The sequence below is a fragment of the Ursus arctos genome, unplaced genomic scaffold, assembly GCF_023065955.2.
Source record: "Ursus arctos isolate Adak ecotype North America unplaced genomic scaffold, UrsArc2.0 scaffold_2, whole genome shotgun sequence".
Lineage (NCBI taxonomy): Eukaryota > Metazoa > Chordata > Mammalia > Carnivora > Ursidae > Ursus > Ursus arctos.
The window spans coordinates 66,088,072-66,107,396 of record NW_026622874.1 but is presented as its reverse complement, the minus strand read 5'-3'; the positions used below and the strand labels follow the sequence as shown (position 1 = coordinate 66,107,396).

The window sequence follows — 19,325 nt, the reverse complement described above, 5'->3', positions numbered from 1 at the left end:
GCCCCCATCTCTTATTTGATGGTTCAGCAGAGGGGCCTGGCGGGGGTGGAGGCCACAGGAGCAGGGGCTCTGCCTGGGTGTCCTGGCCCCCTGCAGTGGGCACCGTGCATGGGAGCCCTGGATGCAGCCTCGAGTCCCCACCTGGGCGTGCAGGGTCAGGGCAGACACCAGCACGTTGTTTGGTGACCGTGGCGGGAGTTCCCGGGGAAGAGAGTACATGCTGCATTGGCCTTGGGCCTGCTGGACTCCTATGGAAACTAATGAGGAGACGCGTCGCCCACGTGGACTCGGGAAGCCAGGAGGGGGAGCTCTTGTGCCCGGCGTCAGGAACAGTCAAGTGCAGACGTGAGCGGGAAGGGTCAGCAGTTACAGGGAGGGTGTGCTCGCATCTGCCACACCACCCGCCACGCCTGCACCTCAGCCAAGGAGAAGCGCCATCGCCCTGGACGCTTGCTTCTCCCCAGCGGACTTGCATCCACAGCAGCCCCTCCCAGCCTCCTCCCCTTCTCCGTAAAATCACCTCTTTTCCTTTGTTTGTGGGAGGAGTCTATGATTTTTGCCATCGATTGCTTGTCCTCAATTGCATTTCTTTGCTTCTCTGCACAAAGCCATTTTTCCTGGTCGGATAACTGACGTTTAGTTTGAAGGGTGACATTTCTTACCTAACACACCAGGAAACGATGGCCCCGTCTTCTCAGAGGTTGTGGAGAGCCGCGATTGAGGTGTGTCTCCCCGGCGGGTGACTCCGGCCCGGTCCGGGAGCCCGCGCGTGTTGGTTTGGTCATTGGGTCAGAGACTCACAGGTGGGCAGAGGCGGGCGCAGGTACCGCGGCCCACGGCTGCCCCTCGTGCCCTCACCCTGCTGTGCTGCGTGGACTTGCAAGGGCTCCCGGGGCCAGGCTGAGCGGCTGTGCGTCGGGGGCTGCGCTGGGGGCATACAGGTGCTGGCCCTGACCCTGCAGGTGTGTCATGTCTGCTCCTTGTGGCTGCGGGAGGGGCCGTTTTCACGCCCCGAAGTCCCCAGGTTTAATGACTGCAACTTTTCCCTTTGTGACCCCTGTTCCTCCGCGGCTGGGAGGTGGTTCGTGTCCGGACCTGGGATTTGTAACTTCGGCAGTTTGCTACTTTCAGAAGCATAACTGTGCAGCCTAGAGGCTCTTTTCCAGAACACACGGGCTCGGGGGCGTGCATCTGCCATGGAGCCGAGCCTCCCACATGTCCTCTCGCCGGTGTCACTCCACATGCGTGTGGTTCCGTCTTGTTGGAACTCTTCACTCCGCCCGTGGCCTGCGTGTAGCTTCATGTGGTCAGGACCGCGAAGCTCTCGCCATCTGGACCTCTGGCCTTCAGCTCTCAGTCCCGTTTGGGTCCCGGCATTCTGTGCTTGGCGCGGTACCCGGAGAAGCCAGCACTCCCCGCCCGACCCCACTGGCCTCTGGGCCTCCCTTGTCTGTGTGAGTGTCCTGTCCACGAAGATGCCTTCAGAGCCTCAGCCTCTTTAGCCGTCCCAACTGCCCAGGCTCTTCTGGGAACTCTGCACAGCCCCGGTTGCCCTTGGGTCTGGCCTCCTCGCCTCCGGGACAAACTCCTGTCCGGCGTTAGGCACCACTGGACGGTCAAAAAAGTGCGTGTGTGTCTGTGCACACGTGTGCACGTGCGTCTGTGCGTACACGTGTGCACGTGTGTGCTTATGGTTCTGTCTTTGTGAGGGAATGACAGTAATCGGCAGATAGCAGCGGTTAGGGAATCTGGGTGAAGGGTAGACAGGAGTTGTTTGTGCTATTCTTACAACTTCTTTCAATTTGAAATTATTTCAAGGTAAGGTCACACCTCAGAAATGGTGTATCGTGTATTCCTGTAAACTGCGCTGCGGAGTTGTGTCTTCTGAAAAGGAAGGTCCTTCTGTTTCCCCTGATATTTTCCTGTGTCCTGAGTTTTGTGTCTCCCGTCCTGAGCTGCGGCACCTACACGCCAGGGGCTACTGTCCCCTGCTGTGCAGGACGGTCCTGCGGGCTGTACCCCGCTGGGGCCCCTGGGCTCAGCCCCTCCCTCTCGCGTGGTCTTTGCAGCCCTCCCTTCCCCGTTGCCAGGCCTCACTGGGGATTGGCCTGGCCAGTTGTGTTAGAGGCACTTCTCTGGGGTGGGCTGGGGGGCCGAGGCGAAGGGCACACCTGGGCTTAGGACACCAGAACCTCCTACTAGCGGGACCCTGCCAGCCGCTCCGTAATGACCTAACCCCGAGCTGACCCGGACCTAACCCGGCTCCTGCCTGCTCCAAGCCTCCCGTTCTCTGCTCATGAGGCTGAAGTGTTGCCAGAGCTCTGTTCCCCCTCCCAGGTCAGCTCTGGGTGAAGGACAGCTTTAGTCCAACAAGAAAAGGGGGCAGTGAGGGGGTTGACACCAAGCGAAAGGGAGAAAGCACAAACGCTTGCTTCAGGATAAGATGCAGGTTTCGCAGGCTGCTGCTTGTCACACAGCAAGCGCTTGCGGGCCATCTTGGCATGGGAGTGGCTCGCTAATGAGCGGCGTCTCCTTGTAGCGCACTTACCGAATGCCAAAGGAGATCCGTGTGGAGCCCCAGAAGTTCGCTGCGGAGCTCATCCACCGCCTGGAGGCCATTCAGCGGACACGGGAGGCCGAGGAGAAGCTGGAGGAGCGGCTGAAACGCGTCCGGATGGTGAGTGGGCCCCTTCTGAGGAAGGCCATACCACGTCTCCATTTCTGAGTTATCTTAGTACAGTACGGTGGAGTTGAGGACAGCTCCAGGCCCAAGGAGCTCTCTCCAGGGTCTCCCAGCATGCTGACCCTGTCCTGGTGTCTGGCTGCTCTCCTGTGACACCTGCCCCTCTGAACACCCCCCAACCCCCGGCCCTGGCACATGCCCAGACATCGCTGTCTCTGAAAGAGGAGGTGCCTGTGGCGGGGGGCCCTCCAAGCCAAGGCCTGGAGCAGCCTGTACTTCTTGGCCCTGTGCAAGCTGGGCTTCCTTTTCCACCTTGTGGGAAGACAGTTGAGAAGTGGGCTGAGACCATGCCCAGCTGTCGCCCCCAGGTGGTGGCCACGCCGGGGCAGCATCGACTCAGCTCCCGGAGGGCACTCGTGGCACTCGACATGCATGCAGACTGGCCTGGCCTCTCTTTGCAGTCAGTCCCTGTCCGCGCTCCCCTCCCCTCGCTGCTGCAGGCTCTCAGGGCCGGTCCTCCCATCTGCCTTGCTGGCCCCATCTCATGTTCTCTAGGCCCCCTCGGCGCGTGGAACTGAGCTTTTCCCCGAGTGCTGGTCGATGGAGGCCTGTCGTGGACATGGGCCCAGTCCCGCGCCACGTGTGCGTGCAGAGTGGAGCCTGTCCTTGGTGGGAAAGGCTGGTGGCTCCGACTTGTCATCTCAGAACGCAGAAAGGCTTTAGGTTCGGACATAGACTTCTGTGTATGTTGTTTTCTGACCTGTGGCCTCACTTGACAGAGTGCTGAATAGGGAGTTTCGTGTGACTTGTGTTTTATTTGCTTTAGTACTTTTCTGCCTGTAACTGCCAAAGAGACTCTGCCTTTGTCGTCCCTGCGTGTCGTCCTGCGAGATTCCCTTCCACACGCATTCAGGGGCTTCTGTGCTGAGACACTGATAACAAGCAGGCTCCTCGAGTGAGGCCCTTCCAGGCTCCCCACACCTTACGCGGTTGTCGATCCTCGAGGCCGCTGCCGCCTGTCCTCCTGGAGCCGTGGGCCCTGAGTCCCTGGAGTCACGCCTTTGCTTTTCTCTTAACATGTCCCTGCGGACATTACGAGTGGCCACCACTGGGGGCGCCCAGCTGGCTCAGTCAGAGGAGCGTGTGACTTTTGATCTCAGGGTCATGAGTTCGAGACCCATGTTGAGGGTAGAGTTTAAGAAAAAGAAAAAAGAAGAAATGGTCACCACTAAGTGGGTGTCTTCTGTTCTTTTTTCAATATTTTATGCCCAGTACCTGAAACTAAACGTGATGGTGCTTAAAGGAATTATTTCTCTGCCTGACATTCATATTTACAGTACACACCTGAGCCCTCCGCAGACTCTTGTCAGACCCTCGGGAGGGGCCTGCTGTCCTCCACTTTGCACGCTTTCCCAGGTGGGTCGTGTGCACTCGAAGGCTAGAGACGCTACCCTGAGGGTGGGCCCGGGCCACTGCCCACGGTCACACTTGGCGGTTCCGCGCACACGGCTGTGCCCTGCAGCTGCCGTCCGGGCTTCTGGAGCTCCCGCATGTGACACCCAACTTTGAAACAAGGGGCCTCCCCGCCCCCCCAAGGGTTTCAGATTTCAAGTAGCGTATCGGAACCTGGGATTCGTGGCGGGTACCAGGAAGGCAGGTGTGGTCACTGAGGCGATCGGCCTGACGGCGGTGCTCTCTGAGAGGGAGTCTGTGTGCGAACGTGTCTAAGGACCTGTGCAGGGACACGTGCATGAGTGTTGCCGGCATCCCGTCCTTGCCCTCGTCGTGACCGGGGCGCCGCAGTGCAGGTGCCGGCCCGAGGGTCTGCGTGTGCTGACTGCTGGCTTCCAGCACGGAGGCCTTAGTGAGTGACGGGAGGGACTGTCAGGAGCAGAGTCACGGGAAGGATGTAACAGGTGACACAGCCGGCGCAGTGACTCTGCCTCTCCCCTCCGCGAGCCTCAGTCAGCCACCCTTAGAACAAATATGCTCGTGAAATAAAAGAACGTGACGTTTCGTGACCCTTGAGGGAGGAAGGGTCCGTCAAGCTTTCGTCCGTGTGTCAGGTTTCCCGTCTGGGCTCAGCGGCTCTGTGTGCCCGTGGTCCTGGCAGGTCAGCGTTCGCGGGGCACGTTCGAGAGGCAGCTTCGCTGTGGGTACTCCATGCGCCGTTCTCACGGCTCAGTCGGAGTCTCCTGTGGTCCTCATAGAGGGGCAGCACCTGGCCCCAGGACGACACGGTGCCCGTGACCTCACAGAGCGTGTTCACACCCACAGCCCCTCGTGTTTCTGGCCTGTCAGTTCCAGAGCTCGCGGGCAGGCATGTGGCCTCAGCTCAGGTGCGCGGCCCCGTGTGGGGCCTGCCGTGGCCTCTGGCGGCGATGCCGGGCTCTGCCGCTGCAGCCGCGTTGTTCCCACAGGTGCCCCTCGGTCCTCGGGGCGGCCCACGGCCCCACCGCTGGCCGCGCAGTCTCATCTGTCATCCTGTGTATTTAAACACAGAAACCCAGGAGAAAATGAAATTTAATTACCTGCGTACAGGGAATCCACGCGGACGTGAGATTCCCTGTCTTGTGTGATTTTGTAGCCTATATAAATGTGCCATAAATTTGTCTTTTTAGGAAGAATAGCTACATGTTTTTAAATAACTTATTTTTATTGTAAAATTTGGAAAATAAGAACAAAGAAGAAAGTGAAAACTATTAGCTAGACAATTCAGTTAAGCCTGTAACATTTCAAAACCCTAGAATTGATTTCCTCCATATGCAGAGCCACTGAGATAGACTGGATCTCAGTGTCTGCCAGCCCCCGCCCCCTGGGGATTGAGAGAGGCCCCCTTGCTCACTGCTGCCTTTGGGGGTCACTTTCAGTGCCCTGGGGAGGGCAAGGCGGACGGAGACATGGGGTGGGGTGCCCAGTCTGTGCCCAGGGTCCCAGTCTGTGCCCGTGAGGGGCACGCTCACCGTCCACCCATCCACGTGCCCATCCCTCTGTCCTCCGGTGCGACACCTGCACCCTGAGCAGGACTGACCTGTCTGCTGCTGACTGCCATGCTAGTGACACATAGATACCTTCCCATTAAGTGGGAGGTTTTGTGGCAAAGTTTTTGAGGTTTGTTTGCCCTAGAGTGTGGGGGTAGCTACCCCGTTCTTTTTGGTTATTACCAAATTTACTCAACATTATTCTGGTTTGACAATTCAGCAAGTTGAGAAAGTCAACACGAGATGGATCTTTTGGACTCAGACTGATGCGATGTTCATAGATGTGGTTCTGTGGACTGTTGGACAAATGAAAATCAGCTAGTTCAATGTGAGAATTTACCAAGAAACACATAGCAAGATAATTAAGCAGAAAACGGGAGCTCTTCTGTGCAAGGGCAGTATTCCCTTTGAAAATATAATGGAAAAACGGCTATAAAATTGAGGAATAGGAGGGGTGCCCGGCTGGCTCAGCCAGAGGAGCGTATGACTCTTGGTCTCGCGGCTGTGGGTTTGAGCCCCACACTGGGAGTAGAGATGGCTTAAATACATAAAATTTTTTTTTAAAGATTGAGGAATAGGAAAATCAGCTGAAAAGGTACAAGTGTCTTTATTGGGAAACGTGAAAGAAAGCTCAGTGTGGAGGGTTCTCCATGAGCAGGACTTAGGCTGGCGTGGTGACTCTTGAAGTGCTGGTGCGTGGTGGCCACGTGCGCGTTCGCGGGTGAGCACAGCTCCGCTTTGCGGAGCCCTGTGCTTGCGGCCGGGTGGGGGCGGGGAGCCCTCCCGTCATCCTGGGGTCAAATCAGCGGTGCCTCCGGTGCCCCATCTGCCCCACTTCATCCTGGGCTCGGGGCTCCTGACACCCCGGGCAGTGCTGCCAGGCTTATGTCTTTGTGACCCCAGGTGTGAGGTTTCTGTGACACGGCCAGTGCCAGGAGCTCACTCGCGGCCTTGTCCTGCAGGAGGAAGAAGGCGAGGATGGTGACCTGCCCTCCGGCCCTCCCGGGGCCAGTCATAAGCTGCCTTTGGCCCCTGCCTGGCACCACTTCCCACCCCGCTATGCAGACGTGGGCTGCATGGCGCTGCGGGACGCACACGAGGAGAACCCCGAGAGCATCCTGGATGAGCACGTGCAGCGGGTCATGAGGACGCCTGGCTGTCAGTCACCGGGGCCCGGCCACCGTTCCCCCGACAGTGCGCACGTGCCCAAGATCGTGGGGGTGCTGGGGGGCATGCCCTCTGGGCACGGTAAGCATGCACCCAAGTCGGGGGCGAAGCTGGACACAGCTGGCCTGCACCTCCACAGGCACGGCCACCACCACAGTCACCACAGTGCTGCCAGGCCCAAGGAGCAGGCCGATGCTGAGGCTGCCCGCCGAGGGCAGGGCGGCTTTGCCTGGGGCCCAGAGCTGCACAGCCACGCAGCCAAGCCCCGCAGCCACTCGGAGAGCATGGGTGCCGCCCCCAATGCCAGCGACAGCCTGGCCCACAGGTGAGTGTCCGACAGCCTGAGGTTTGCTTTGGGATGGGGGCTGTGGTTCCTTTGTCTCTGATCCTGTGTCAGCAGGGGCCATGTGTGTCTTCCCCATGAGGAAGGTCACATGAGAAGCTGCTTCTCCCCTGGTTCTGTTCTGGTTTTGTAGGCCAGGATTCCCCTTGAGAAGTCGTTCAGCCACAGGGGGCCCGGGCGGCTCAGCCGGTTGAGCGTCTGACTCTTGGCTTCGGCTCAGGTCGTGAGCTCAGGGTCGTGACATGGGGCCCCTGTTGGCGCCGCCACACTTGGTGGGACGTCTGCTTCTCTCCCTCCCTCTGTCCCTTTACCTCTGCTCCTCCGACGCGTGTGTGCGGGCGCTAGTTCGCACCGGCTCTCTCTCAGATCTTCAGAACAATAATCTTAAAGAATCAAAGTCATTGAACCACAGTCCGCTGCAGGGTCCAGGCGCCAGGCGTGGGTGTTGGGCCCTGCCCGGGGGTGCTGACCGCCCAGGGCTCCAGCCTGGGAGGTGCTTCGGTAAAGACCCACCTGTTTCAGAGGGAGGCGTCTGGGCGAGGAGTGACTGGGTCCTGGGGCTGCCACCACCAGGTGGGTGAAGGACAGATGGTGGTGCCGCCTGGACACCTTCCTTCACGTCCCACCAAACAAACCCCGACAGCCTCCCAGCATTGAGGCAGAGCCCACGAGGACACAACTTTGTCGGAGCTGCCCAGTGTCAGGCCGGGTCACGTCAGCAGCCAACTCCCCGCTCTTGCTCTTGCAGCGGGAAGGCTGGCACTGCCTCTAGAAGAAATGCCAAGAAGACTGAGTCGGGGAAGAACGCTGGCACCGAGGTGCCAGGCCCGTCGGAAGACACGGAGAAGAACCAGAAGATCCTGCAGTGGATCATGGAGGGGGAGAAGGAGATCAGCCGGCACCGCAAGGCTGGCCACGGGTAAGAGGCGCCAGCGTCCTGGGCAGGGACGCCCGCTGCTGAGAGCGGTCTCCGGTCACCGCGCCTCTGTCCGAGCTCCTCTTGCTGCGCCCCACCCGCCAGGGCGGGGCCCTGCTATCACGGGGCTGCTCTCATGCAGTTATTTCTGGGGTGGTGATGCCTCCACGTGACAGTGACCTAAGTTACTGGGGAAGTTAGGCCGGTACCTGCCCGTCACTCCAGACAGAGCCCGCAGGAGAAGCCGGCTGGTTTTGCAGCTGGTCGTCCCTGGCCGTCTGAGCTCCGTATTGCCCCCACACGGCCAGAGGCTGCTCTGGAGGGTGCGGAGCCAGGCCTCCAGACAAGCCCTTGCTGCCCCACATGGGTCCGTCCATCGTGGGGTGACCAGCGGGGGCTGGGGCTCAGACACAGCCCTGGCCTGGAGACACGTCACGTCACATGCAGAATAGTGGCCTGGGCCCTGCGGCTGGTGGATCTGCCGGTTGGTGGGTGGGCTTCTCTGACCTTCCATCTTGGGCCTGGTTGGGGAGGGTGGAGTATGTGGGGTGGGGGTAGGGGCAGGTGAGATGGGGTGGCGCCGCGCCCCTCTGGGTCCCCGTGTCTGGTCTCCACGTGGCCGTGGGAACAAGCAGTCACAAAACCTGTCCTGCGTTAGGGGTCTCTCCAGAGCTCCTCTCTTGTTCTGGTTGGGGTGGGGGTGGATTGTTGGTTTCTCTGTTTCTTTCTTCTTGGGGTTTCACAAGGAATGGCTCTGTTCTGGCCGCTCCTCCTACCGCAGATGGAGGGTTTCTGTGGTTGAAGAGTAAGGGGCATGTCTGGAAGCAGTCTCTGGTCGGAAGCTAGCTGTCAGGACCGGCCATTTTATTTTATTTTTTTTATTTTTTTTTTTTTTTTAAAGATTTTTTTTATTTATTTATTTGACAGAGATAGAGACAGCTAGCGAGAGAGGGAACACAAGCAGGGGGAGTGGGAGAGGAAGAAGCAGGCTCATAGCAGAGGAGCCTGATGTGGGGCTCGATCCCAGAATGCCGGGATCACGCCCTGAGCCGAAGGCAAGCGCTTAACCGCTGTGCCACCCAGGTGCCCCAGGACCGGCCATTTTAAATGATGGTGTTTCAGTAACCCCACGAGGTCCCTCTGGCCTCTCTAGAGCTGGGGGGCCGTGTGCCTCTGCTTTTGTTGTTCTCTCGTAAAGCAGGTGGGGGGGTGGAGGCATGGGGCAGGGGGAAGGAGGACGTGGTGTGGCCAGGAGATGGGACAAGGGGGTGGGGTGGGAGGAGGGGTGAGGGGAGATGGGTTGGAAGGGATACGGTGGAGAGATGAGGGGTTGTGGGGAGATGGGAGGGGATGGGGTTTGGGAGGAAGCTGGGGAGGGGAGGTTGGGTACAGATGGATGCAGGGAGTAGGTGGGGGACTGGGGAGGGGATGGGGTGGGGGGGGCAGGGAGGGGGTGGGGGTTGTGCCCCAGAGTGGAGGTCTCCTTGTGTCTTGTTGTGGGCTCTTCACCTTCCCCTGGGGTGTCTTGCCTTGGGCAGTTCTCGGGTCATAAGGGCACTGACCTACCCCCTCCCCAGGGGCCCTCTTCTTGGGGTTCGCTCCTTGCGCTAAGCCCCGCCTTTCCAAGGGCTCCAGCCATGACTAGAAGAGGCTGATGTTCTCACTGGAGTTGGTTCAGGGCCTGAGCAGAGGCATAACTGCGCATTTCCTGGGTTTAGTAACAGCAGCGCAGGTCTGCTGTCGCACTGAGGGAAAGTCCAGGGCTACGCTACTGAGTGTTTTTAACAGGGAAGAGAATACACCAACATAATGAGAGTGGGTACTTCTAGACTGTGATGTTTTGGATTGTTTCTGTTTTTCTTTGAGTTTTCTGTATATTTCAGGTTTCTCACAAAGAGCATTTATTTTGGTATAAAATGTTCTTTAAAAACACTAAAAACTTTTCTTTAAAAGAAGTCTGCATAGCATAGGATTTATATTTCAATAAAGTTATTAAAAATACATGACCAAAGGAGCGCCTGGGTGGCTCAGGTCATGGTCTCAGGGTCGTGAGATCGAGCCCCGAAGTTGGCGGGGGATCTGCTTGAGGTTCCCTCTGCCCCTCCCGCCGCTCGCGCTCTCTCTGTCTCTCACATAAATATTTTTTAAAAATTACAGAGTAAGTGTGCCACAAAGGACCGTGTGTGTCGTGTGGTACGGGAGGGTCAGTGCCGTGCTTGGTCGTTCCCAGCACCTGCCCGTGGCCAGGGTTTCAGGTGATGCCACACCTTATTCTCTTGCTCCCAAAGGTCTTCCGGCACCAAGAAGCAGCAGACGCACGAGAGCTCCAGGCCCTTGTCTGTCGAGCGTCCTGGGACCGTGCACCCTTGGGTCAGTGCTCAGCTCCGGAACTCCGTCCAGCCCTCCCACCTCTTCATTCAAGACCCCACCATGCCACCCAACCCGGCCCCCAACCCACTGACCCAGCTGGAGGAGGCCCGCAGGCGTCTGGAGGAGGAGGAGAAGAGAGCCAGCAAGTTACCCTCAAAGCAGAGGTATGGGGGCAGCAGGGAGAGCAGGCCGTGCCCCCTGCTGGGGCCGCTCCGGGTGCCATGGTGCTGCTTTGGGCTGAGGTTTCCCAGGCCTGAGGCCCCCGCAGAGCCGTGCTGGCCACCCACTGGCAGTCCTGGTTTCTTCTTTCCACTGAGAGCTGCCCGGGGCATGGCAAGCAGCCCTGCTTTGTGACAGGGTCTGGGAGGGCGTGTGGTCATTACGTCCTTCTGGGGCCAGAGAGGGAGCCCGTTCTATTCTGTGAGCGTACGCTCATCCCGTCTCTTGGCGGGAGTCTGCAGCGTCCATCGCGGCACGGAACAGCTAGAGGTTGCAGTCAGGCTGAGCTCAGCACGGGGTCCTGGGGTTTCCAAGCTGCCCCTGCTTGCAGCCCAGGAAGGGAGCCGTAAACGGTGCCATCTGCAGGTAGGACGGTCAGCACTGCTGAAGTACATGCAGATGTAAACGTCTTCTCCTGGACGGAGCCCAAGTGCCAGAGTCCCCCTTGCTGCGGACCCCCTTGCTGAGTGGGGCCAGAGAGGCCTGACCCACTGCTGATGCGGCCTCAGACAAACCCAGGGGCACCCTTTGTGATAGCGGGTCTTCTCTCGAGGCCACAATGTCGTTTCCCTACCCGTTCAGCTGGGCCTTGAGGTGACTTTTCCCCGACGGATCAGGGTCTCTGTGAGGGGCCTGGAAATCTGCATTTCCCACCCGGGGCCTGGGAAGCATGGCCACACGGTGGCCCTATTCTCCTCAGATGTCGCCAGTGCCCCTTGTCCAGTCTGGGATCGCTGGTCGTCACTCCCAGCAGCCTCTGTGTGTGTGAGGCTGTCCAGCTCTTGGGAGGCTGGTGTCCGTGCCTGTCTCATTGGGCAGAGCCTGAAGCCTGAGTGTGTCCCCTGGTCATTGAAGGTAACCACGTTTATGGCCCGTCCCACACCCTGTGATCCTGTCAGCAGAGAACCAGGGAGCCAGCCTGGCACAGGATGCCTGCGCTGGTGGTGGGGATGCCTCTTGGTCTGACGGGGCCTGTGCCCTGGAGGCAGACAGGGGAGCAGGGGGGGCCATCTGAGAAGGCACTGGGACATGTGGGTAGGAAGTCCTCTCTCTGCACAGACCTTCTGCACGGGCTTTGTGGCACCGTGGTCCTGCCATGCTCTGGCCATGCCTGGCTCGCGTCTGGTCTTCCTGCCAGCACCCAGCGGGCCCTGCACGGGCCCTTGCTCGCCAGACACACCACACAGGCCCGTCGGGGATGCGTGTTTTGGGCTGTGAGCCTCCTGATGGGGTGTTGGCCGGTGGTTGGCACCTGCACGTGTCATCGGTCCAGGGTGTGTAGGCCTTTGGTAAATGGCTACAGACACGGGTGAAGGTCCAGAGGCAGCAGTGGGGTGCTGGGCCCTCGCCGAGCCCCTTGTGGGGTGACCCCCCCAAGGCTGGCAGAAGAGAAGTCACTGTCAGGGCTGCACAGCATCACGCCTGGGGCAGACAGCCGTGTGGAGAGCTGCTGCTGGGCAGCCGGCCCCGGGACAGGCCTCCCCGGCTGCTGGGGACGGAGCGGCATCGGAGCGCGGACGAGGAAGAGCTGCGCCACACGGGGGAGGCCAGAGGCCAGCCCTCTCCAGAAGGCCCTTCTCAGTGTGGATGAAGTGACAAGACCCTAGCGCCGCAGATCGGTGGTTCCCGAGTGTGGTCCCGGCTTGTCTGTCGTGCAGTGAGGAGTCTGGGAACTCTGAGTAATGGAAGCAGCGTCTGTCTCCTGACTGAGCCCGAAGGAGCCCTTGATATTCCAGTCCTGTGGTTTGGTGTTGCCTGCCTCACACAGTAGCAGCCTTGTTTGGTGGTGACGGACCCTCTCGGGGGCCCCTGCTCCGTCTGCCGGTCTGTGGCCCCACTGTCACCTCGGAGCCTTGGCGGAGGCCCTGCCCCAGCACCTGCGGCTCACTGACGTGGTTGTTCCCTAGGTATGTGCAGGAGGTCATCCAGCGGGGGCGCTCCTGCGTCAGGCCAGCGTGCACACCTGTGCTGAGCGTGGTGCCGGCCGTGTCGGACTTGGAGCTCTCCGAGACAGAGTACGTGCGCCCCCCGCGGGTCCCGGTACCGCTTACCCAGACTGCGCGTGGGCCAGGTCCCGCGGTGGAGCCGCCGCTCCCAGGACAGGATTTGGGGCGCCGCACTGGAAGAGACGGGGCTGGGCTCAAGCTTTCTGTCTCCATGGAAGGAGACGCGGGCCGTCCTTGTGTGACACGTGGCCAGCAGGCCAGAGAGGAAGTTCTGCTCTGCCTCCTCTGCTCTGGCCCATGCCCCCCGCCCGCCTTTACTTTCCCGAGCTTCCTAGCTGGCCTGGGGCTCCCTGGTATGTGACTGGCTGTGTTCCCCTGGCTCGGCCGCCTGGAAGCGCCTGTACCGGCGGCGTGGCTGTGTCCAGGTGCTGTGCGCGCACTGGGCCTCGCTCTGTTCTCGTGTGGAATGCAGGAAGGCATTGGCGCCTTCGCTCCCCAGGCACGCGTGCGGCAGGGTGGGTGCTGGGGACCACGTGTAGACAGTGCTGGACACCCAGTCCCTGCACTTCAGCTCAGGGCAGAGCAGAAACAGGGGGTCCCCCACCTCATCTCAAACAGTGCTTTGTCACGTCCAGCCGGATGCCTGAGGGACTCAGCCTCCCCACCAGCTCACTCCTTAAAGGGGGCTTCTGGAGACGCAGGGACCCTGCCTCCCTCCTGTAGAGAACGGACCCCCGGAGCACCCCCCACGTGAGGCTGCAGGACTGAGGGAAGGAGAGCAGGCATCCAGGAGCCTGGCTTGAGCAGTGGATGGCCACATAGCCTGGTGTGTGCCCAGGAGCACCACGGGGAGAGAGGGTCCCCAGGGAGAGAAGAGCCCATTGTGAGCTCAGGTGACCTCTCCGACATGACGCCGCACTCCCCACTGGCAGGGGCCAGGGGCTGTGTCCGAGTCCACCTGGGCAGCTCTGGAGCGGTCACAGGGATGAGAGCTGCTGGACGGCAGCACAGAGCAGCTGCTCAGCACCCGTCAGGACGAATGGTCCTGGGCGGGAAACGGTGCTGGCCTCATGCCCTTCTCTGCAAGTCTGGCTGGCCACTGGCTGGCCTCTGCCAGCTCTCTGCCGTGGGGCAGGAACATTTCCAGATCCGCGCACAGTGCTCTTTGTCCAGCCGCTGGCCTTGAGGTGTTCCTGAAGCTTGAGGGCTCTAGGCCTTTCCTAGGGCACAAGGGGTGTAGCCCAGCCTAGAGGCGGGGGCTGCGTTGGTTCCAGTAGCCTGGGCGTCTGAGGAAGAAGCTAGGTGCTGGGATCCATGTGGGTTCTGGCTCTGAGAAACTTGTTTCCCCACGTTCATGTGGTCTGGGTAGGGGTGCCGCCTCCCCCCGAAGCCAGCTGAGGCCACAGTGAGGCCTGAGGCCATGCAGTGGGTGCAGGAGGGTGGTGGGCAAACGGAGGCACTGTGTGGATGTGGGGCAGGTGGGTAGGCGGGTGAGAGACGAGCTGGCGTCCTCGCTGTGTATCTGAGGGAGCATGGGCCTGGCGCAGGACTGGAACCTGGGGTTGGGACACCACACGGAGCGAGACCCCCAGGGGGCTGGACATGGCGCTCCAGGCGAGGGGCTGTCAGGGCCTTCGCACACGTGCTGAGTATGGCGAGGCCCACCCTCTAGTCCTTGCCCTGTGTTTCCTGGGGGGCCCAAGGCCCTTTGGGGCCTGCCCTGTGGGATCCCGAGCCCGGCAGTCACTCCTGCGCCTCTGCCTCCAGGACGAAGTCACAGAGGAAGGCGGGCAGTGGGAGTGCCCAGCCGTGTGACAGCATTGTGGTGGCCTACTACTTCTGTGGGGAGCCCATCCCCTATAGGACCCTGGTGCGGGGCCGCGCAGTCACCCTGGGCCAGTTCAAGGAGCTGCTGACCAAGAAGGGCAACTACAGGTGAGAGCCGCGCGGCTGGGTGGGGCGGGGGCCCCCGCGTCTGGTCACTGCACGTGCAGGGGCAGCAGGGTCTGCTGTGCACACGCGGGAGGGTGGGGCCGCCGGGCCGGGAGAGGAGGGGACAGGCCCGCATCGCCTCTCGCCCCGTCCTGCAGATACTACTTCAAGAAGGTGAGCGACGAGTTTGACTGTGGAGTGGTGTTTGAGGAGGTTCGGGAAGACGAGGCCGTCCTGCCTGTCTTTGAGGAGAAGATCATTGGCAAGGTGGAGAAGGTGGACTGACGGGCAAGCCTGGCCTTTGCGCCCGGGGGGCCCGCGTCAGGCAGGGACAAGGGCAGCCACACGGAGCATCCGAGGATCGTGCTGGACTGTGCGCCTCACGTGTGCGCGGACGCACCGCTGCTGGCAGAAGGCCAGGTGCTGGCCGCCTCCGGTCCGTCTGTGTGTAGATGGGCGGGGGTCCCTCTGGGTGGCCCAACAGGCCTTCATCCTGCAGCTGACAGGGAGGGTACCCTGTCCACTCCTCAGTGATACGCAGAGGGTCCGCCTGAGCAGGGAGCCCGCCATGGGGCCGCGGCGAACCCCCTCTCCGGCAGGACCCCGCTGCTCACTGCGGGCACACCCACCCGCTCCTCGCCCTGGCGCTCGCACCGCAGGCTCCGCTCCTCCCTCTGGGACTTGTCCGCCACATCCTGCCCCAGCCGGGCCTGGCCTAGGCCTGGGGGGCCAGGGGCCCTGTGGGGCCTCTCTAAATTGTACATGTCACCGAGTGCCTTCAACACAGCTTGTCTCTTGCCTGCCACTGTGTGGATCCGGTGATGGAGCCCCTAGCGCTCTCCCTCCTCCATCCTCGTTCCCAGAGCGCCGGCTCGGCTCAGCGGGTCCCGGGCCCCTGCCCTCTAAGGGCCCATGTAAATATGTACATTTCTCAGGCCAGGGTCAGTTGGGGGGCTGCCCCAGCCCATTTTTCATGCGCTGACTTGTACAATTATCTTTTCAAAGGTACTTGGATAATAATGAAATAAAATCATTTTTGAATCTTCTCTGGCTGTGGAGTGCACCTGTCTTCTGTGCTGGGGCCTGGCTGGGGGGCTTGGCACCCTCAGCCCGCTTCCCTTCAGGCCTCTGAGAGTCACGTGTGTGCGCGGTGGGGGTGTGTGTACGTGTGTTGGGTGTGTGTACGTGTGTGTTGGGCTTGTGTGTACGTGTGTTGGGGTGTGTGTATGTGTGTGTTGGGTTTGTGTGTACGTGTGTGTTGGTGTGTGTGGGGTGCATGTGTACGTGTGTGTTGGGTGTGTGTGTGTGTCTGTGTGTTGGGTGTCCTGAGAGGCGCGCTGACAGAACTGTGGAGAGGGGTCGGTTCCCAGGCCCACATCTGAGTCAGGGACCCACCCAGAAGGGGTGGAGGCAAGGGCTAGGCCCCGTTCAAGACACAACGGGGCCCAGGAGGCTACTTGGCTAACCCCAAGGGCCAGGCGGCCAGTCGCACTCAGGAACCACACGCACAGTCTGGGACCGAAGCGCTTTATTTACTGCCCAGCTCCCAGGGCACTGATGTGGGGGCGCCGGGTGGAGACGGGAGGGCAGCTACAGCTCCTCTTTGGGCTCCGTGCTGGCGTTGGCTGGTGTCTCCTGGAAAGGGTCACAGAGGCCCAGCTGGAAGCCGCACCCTTGGATCGCCCCGCCCCTGGCAACCCCACTGCCACATGTCCGACTTGTCCAGAGTCTGGGAACCCTGGGACAGAGACACTCACTGGGAGGGGCGCTGTGGGCTCCTCTGCGGGCAGCTTGCCCCCGTTGTCCAGGAACTTGGAGAAGGTCTCCAGGTCCCTGGTGCTTTTGTATTCAATCACCTAAGGAGGGACACCAGGTTCTGAGCCCTACCCGGCCCTCTGACCCCACACCCCAAACCCCACACCCCACCTAGGCTCCACCCTCCAAGCCGGGCCCTAGCCCCACCCCCACGCTCTGCCCGGGCCCCGCCCCTCGCGGCTCCGCCCATTGGAGGCCCCGCCCGCCCGGTGCCCCGCGCCTCCCGACGCCTGATGTTCCCCGTCTGAGGAAGGCGCAGACCAAGCCCCAGACCTAGGAAGATGGGGTCCCGCCGCACCTTCCGGCCCGGCCCTGCTGGGAAGTACTTGAGGGTAGGGAAACCGTGCACAGGGAAAGCCTCCAGCTCATTGGCTGTGGCGTCCAGCTCCGCGATGATGATGTCCTCGTGGTCCTCGTACTTCTCGGCCAGTGCCTCCCAGGCCGCGGCCATCTCCTTGCAGTGGGAGCACCACGGGGCATCTACGGCAGCGGGGCGTTGGCACAGCCGGCGGGGTCCCCGCCCGCCCACCGCCCGCCACCCATTGCCTTCTACACTCACAAAACTTGATAAACACGTTCTTGGTTTCATCGAAAGCCACCTGCTCAAAATTCTTGCCCACGAGGGTCTTGACCGGCCGCTGATCCCAGTCGGCGGGGACCTCCTGGCTCAGGAGATAGGGCTGGGGGGGGACCGGACCAGGCGCGTCACTGGGGACCTCTCCTGAGAGCGGCCGCTCCCACCCGCCACTCCCTGGGCGGCAACTCGGAAGCAGACCTTGACTTCGCCCCGGAGCACTGCGTGGCAGAAGCTGGTGACGGAGGCTGCGGTGACCGGCCCGCCGTCTGCAGGCGCGTACTTCTTGGTGGTCTCAATGTTGATGAAGCGCAGGGTGGGCGCCTCCTCGGCCCTCAGACCGAAGTACTGCAGCACGTGGTTGTTGTCGGCACCCACGTCCACCACCACGAACAGCACCTGCCAACAGGGAGTCGGTGCTGGGCACCCCGCCTCCCTACCACCCCGCCCCCGGCCCAGCCAGTACCTGTCCCCGGAACGGGGGAGCTGCCTCCCCAAAGCCCGCCAGCAGCTCCCGGTGTGGGGCCAGCGTCTGGTTGACGAACAGCAGCAGGTGGTTGAGGATCCTGGCCGCGAAGATCTTAGGCGATGTCTGAGGGGGCAGGCCGAGCTCACGGGGGCTGCCTCCCACGCCCACGCCCCCACCCCTGCAGCGGCTCCTACAGCCCAGCTTACCTGGCTGTTGAACTCCATGACCAGGTGCATGCTGTGCGTGAGGAGGAAGCGCGACAGGTCCCCCTGGTCCAGGCCCAGCTCTTCGTCCACCGGGAAGTCCGCCCGACCCTCGTCAAACTGGACAACACTGGGTAGGTCAGCAGGAGCCACAGCCCGAACCTCCAACACCCACCTTGTCCCTGTGACCCACCTTCTTGAAAAGGACCACAGTGTCCTTGGTGAGGCCAAACTTCTGAAAGAGCTTTGGCTGGTCGGTCAGGCCAAAGGTCATGTCCAGGGCATCCTGGGCCAGGGCCAGGAAGGTAGCCACGTCCTCGTCCTGTAGGTCCTAAGGAGCCCAAGCCTCTGAGGTCAGCCGGCACCAGGGGCCTTCTCCCATGGCCTGGACCCCAGTGGCACCAGCTCACCTGGAAGAAGCCAATGACCGCGACATCCCGGCCATCTATCAGTGCTTGGGCACCCTCTTCATCCTCCAGCCGGGTGGCACTGGGCCCCACCCGCCGCCTCAGCCACTCAGCGATGCCGTCGGCCTCCCTGGGGCCTGCGAAGAGTCCCCTCAGCCTGGGCCCAGACCCGCCCACCCCGCCGGCGCCTGCCGCCCATACCGGTGTACTCCTCCGGGTGTGTGCGGTTCCCGTCACGGAAGAACTTGAGCGTGGGGTACTCCGTCACAGCAAACTCCTTGGTTAGCTCCGTCTCAGCGGGCCCGTCCACCCTGGCCAGCCTGGCTTTGGTGGACTCTGCCGCCAGCAGGGCAGCGGCCTTGCTGTATTCAGGGGCCAGTGCCTTGCAGTGCCCACACCATGGGGCATCTGGAGGATAGGGTCATGAGTGTCCCCGGCCTCCACGGCCCCAGCCTTAGCCCCTGCCCCCGCCCAGCCAGAGCCGGAAGACCTTGGGGTCAGTCAGGTCTGGCAGGGAGCATTCCCGTCCACACATCTCCCTCCTTCGGGGGCCCATCCGAGCCTCTGCACCAGAGCCAGACTCCTCAAGGCCCCATGTCGGGGGTGCGGTGGCCAGCACCATCCCGACAGCGTGTTTGAGAAGCATCCTGCAGCTGCCGCTCCCTGAGGCCTGCACTCTGGCCACCTGTGTCTGCTTGGGGACGCCCGCAACCTAGGAATGGCTTTCCCGTGTGTAAAAGTTTGTAAAAATCTACAGGAGAGTAAGCAAGTCCTGTAAGCTCTCTGGCCCCTTACAGAAAGAGTTCACAGATGGCTGATGACCACAAGCCTTCCCTGCACCTGCATCTCCCTCCCCTGCTGGAGCCGGACACCCCCCCACCCCGCCCCCGCCCCGCCCAGCTCAGTCCCAGGGCTTTGCTTCCAGCGCCCTTGGATGGAGCCCCAGGAGCACACAGGGGGCCCAGTGCCCAGTGGGGAAGCCCTGTCATGTGCACAAGCCCCGGATCCACAGGGTGGGGAGCTGAACCCCTCGGCCGGCCCCCGTGGGTCCTCCAGCCCGCGGGCCGGTGCACTCACAGAACTGCACCAGCAGAGCGCGGTGCCTCCGCAGGGCCAGGCCCAGGGTGCGCTGGCTCAGCACCAAGATCCCATCCTCCTCGGGGGGCTCTTCCTCGGGCGGCTCTTCCTCGGGCCCCCCCGGCCCCGGGCCCTGTCCCCGCGGGCCTGAGGCCCCAAGCAGCAGCAGCAGCAGCACGAGCAGGAGCTGGCTGTCCATGGCAGTGCCGGGCCCACGAGGCGG

The 19,325-nt window shown here is 61.6% G+C and overlaps 2 protein-coding genes across 4 annotated transcripts in view; one reads left to right on the top strand and one right to left on the bottom strand.

Moving 5' to 3' along the window:
• Positions 1 to 15,603, top strand: part of AXIN1 (axin 1) — a 58,317-nt gene extending 42,714 nt beyond the window's left edge. For 2 of the 3 annotated variants that reach the window (XM_057315201.1, XM_044379059.3), the window contains exons 5-11: positions 2,540 to 2,677; positions 6,627 to 7,156; positions 7,923 to 8,093; positions 10,379 to 10,624; positions 12,587 to 12,694; positions 14,393 to 14,560; positions 14,716 to 15,603. In XM_057315201.1, the coding sequence (XP_057171184.1) occupies positions 2,540 to 2,677; positions 6,627 to 7,156; positions 7,923 to 8,093; positions 10,379 to 10,624; positions 12,587 to 12,694; positions 14,393 to 14,560; positions 14,716 to 14,842 (1,488 nt within the window). In that variant the 3' untranslated portion in view covers positions 14,843 to 15,603. The remainder of the gene's footprint in view (positions 1 to 2,539; positions 2,678 to 6,626; positions 7,157 to 7,922; positions 8,094 to 10,378; positions 10,625 to 12,586; positions 12,695 to 14,392; positions 14,561 to 14,715) is intronic. The other variant, XM_057315202.1, reaches the window with a different exon arrangement.
• Positions 15,604 to 16,075: 472 nt separating this feature from the next.
• PDIA2 (protein disulfide isomerase family A member 2) lies at positions 16,076 to 19,301 on the bottom strand. The gene is made up of 11 exons (XM_026485057.3): positions 19,103 to 19,301; positions 18,227 to 18,433; positions 18,029 to 18,162; positions 17,812 to 17,949; positions 17,622 to 17,738; positions 17,413 to 17,538; positions 17,148 to 17,345; positions 16,932 to 17,052; positions 16,671 to 16,852; positions 16,315 to 16,413; positions 16,076 to 16,192 (listed from the first exon to the last, which is right to left on the bottom strand). The coding sequence occupies exons 1-11, from the start codon at positions 19,299 to 19,301 to the stop codon at positions 16,148 to 16,150; spliced, it is 1,566 nt and encodes a 521-aa protein (XP_026340842.1). The 3' UTR covers positions 16,076 to 16,147.
• Between the last annotated feature and the right edge of the window lie 24 nt (positions 19,302 to 19,325).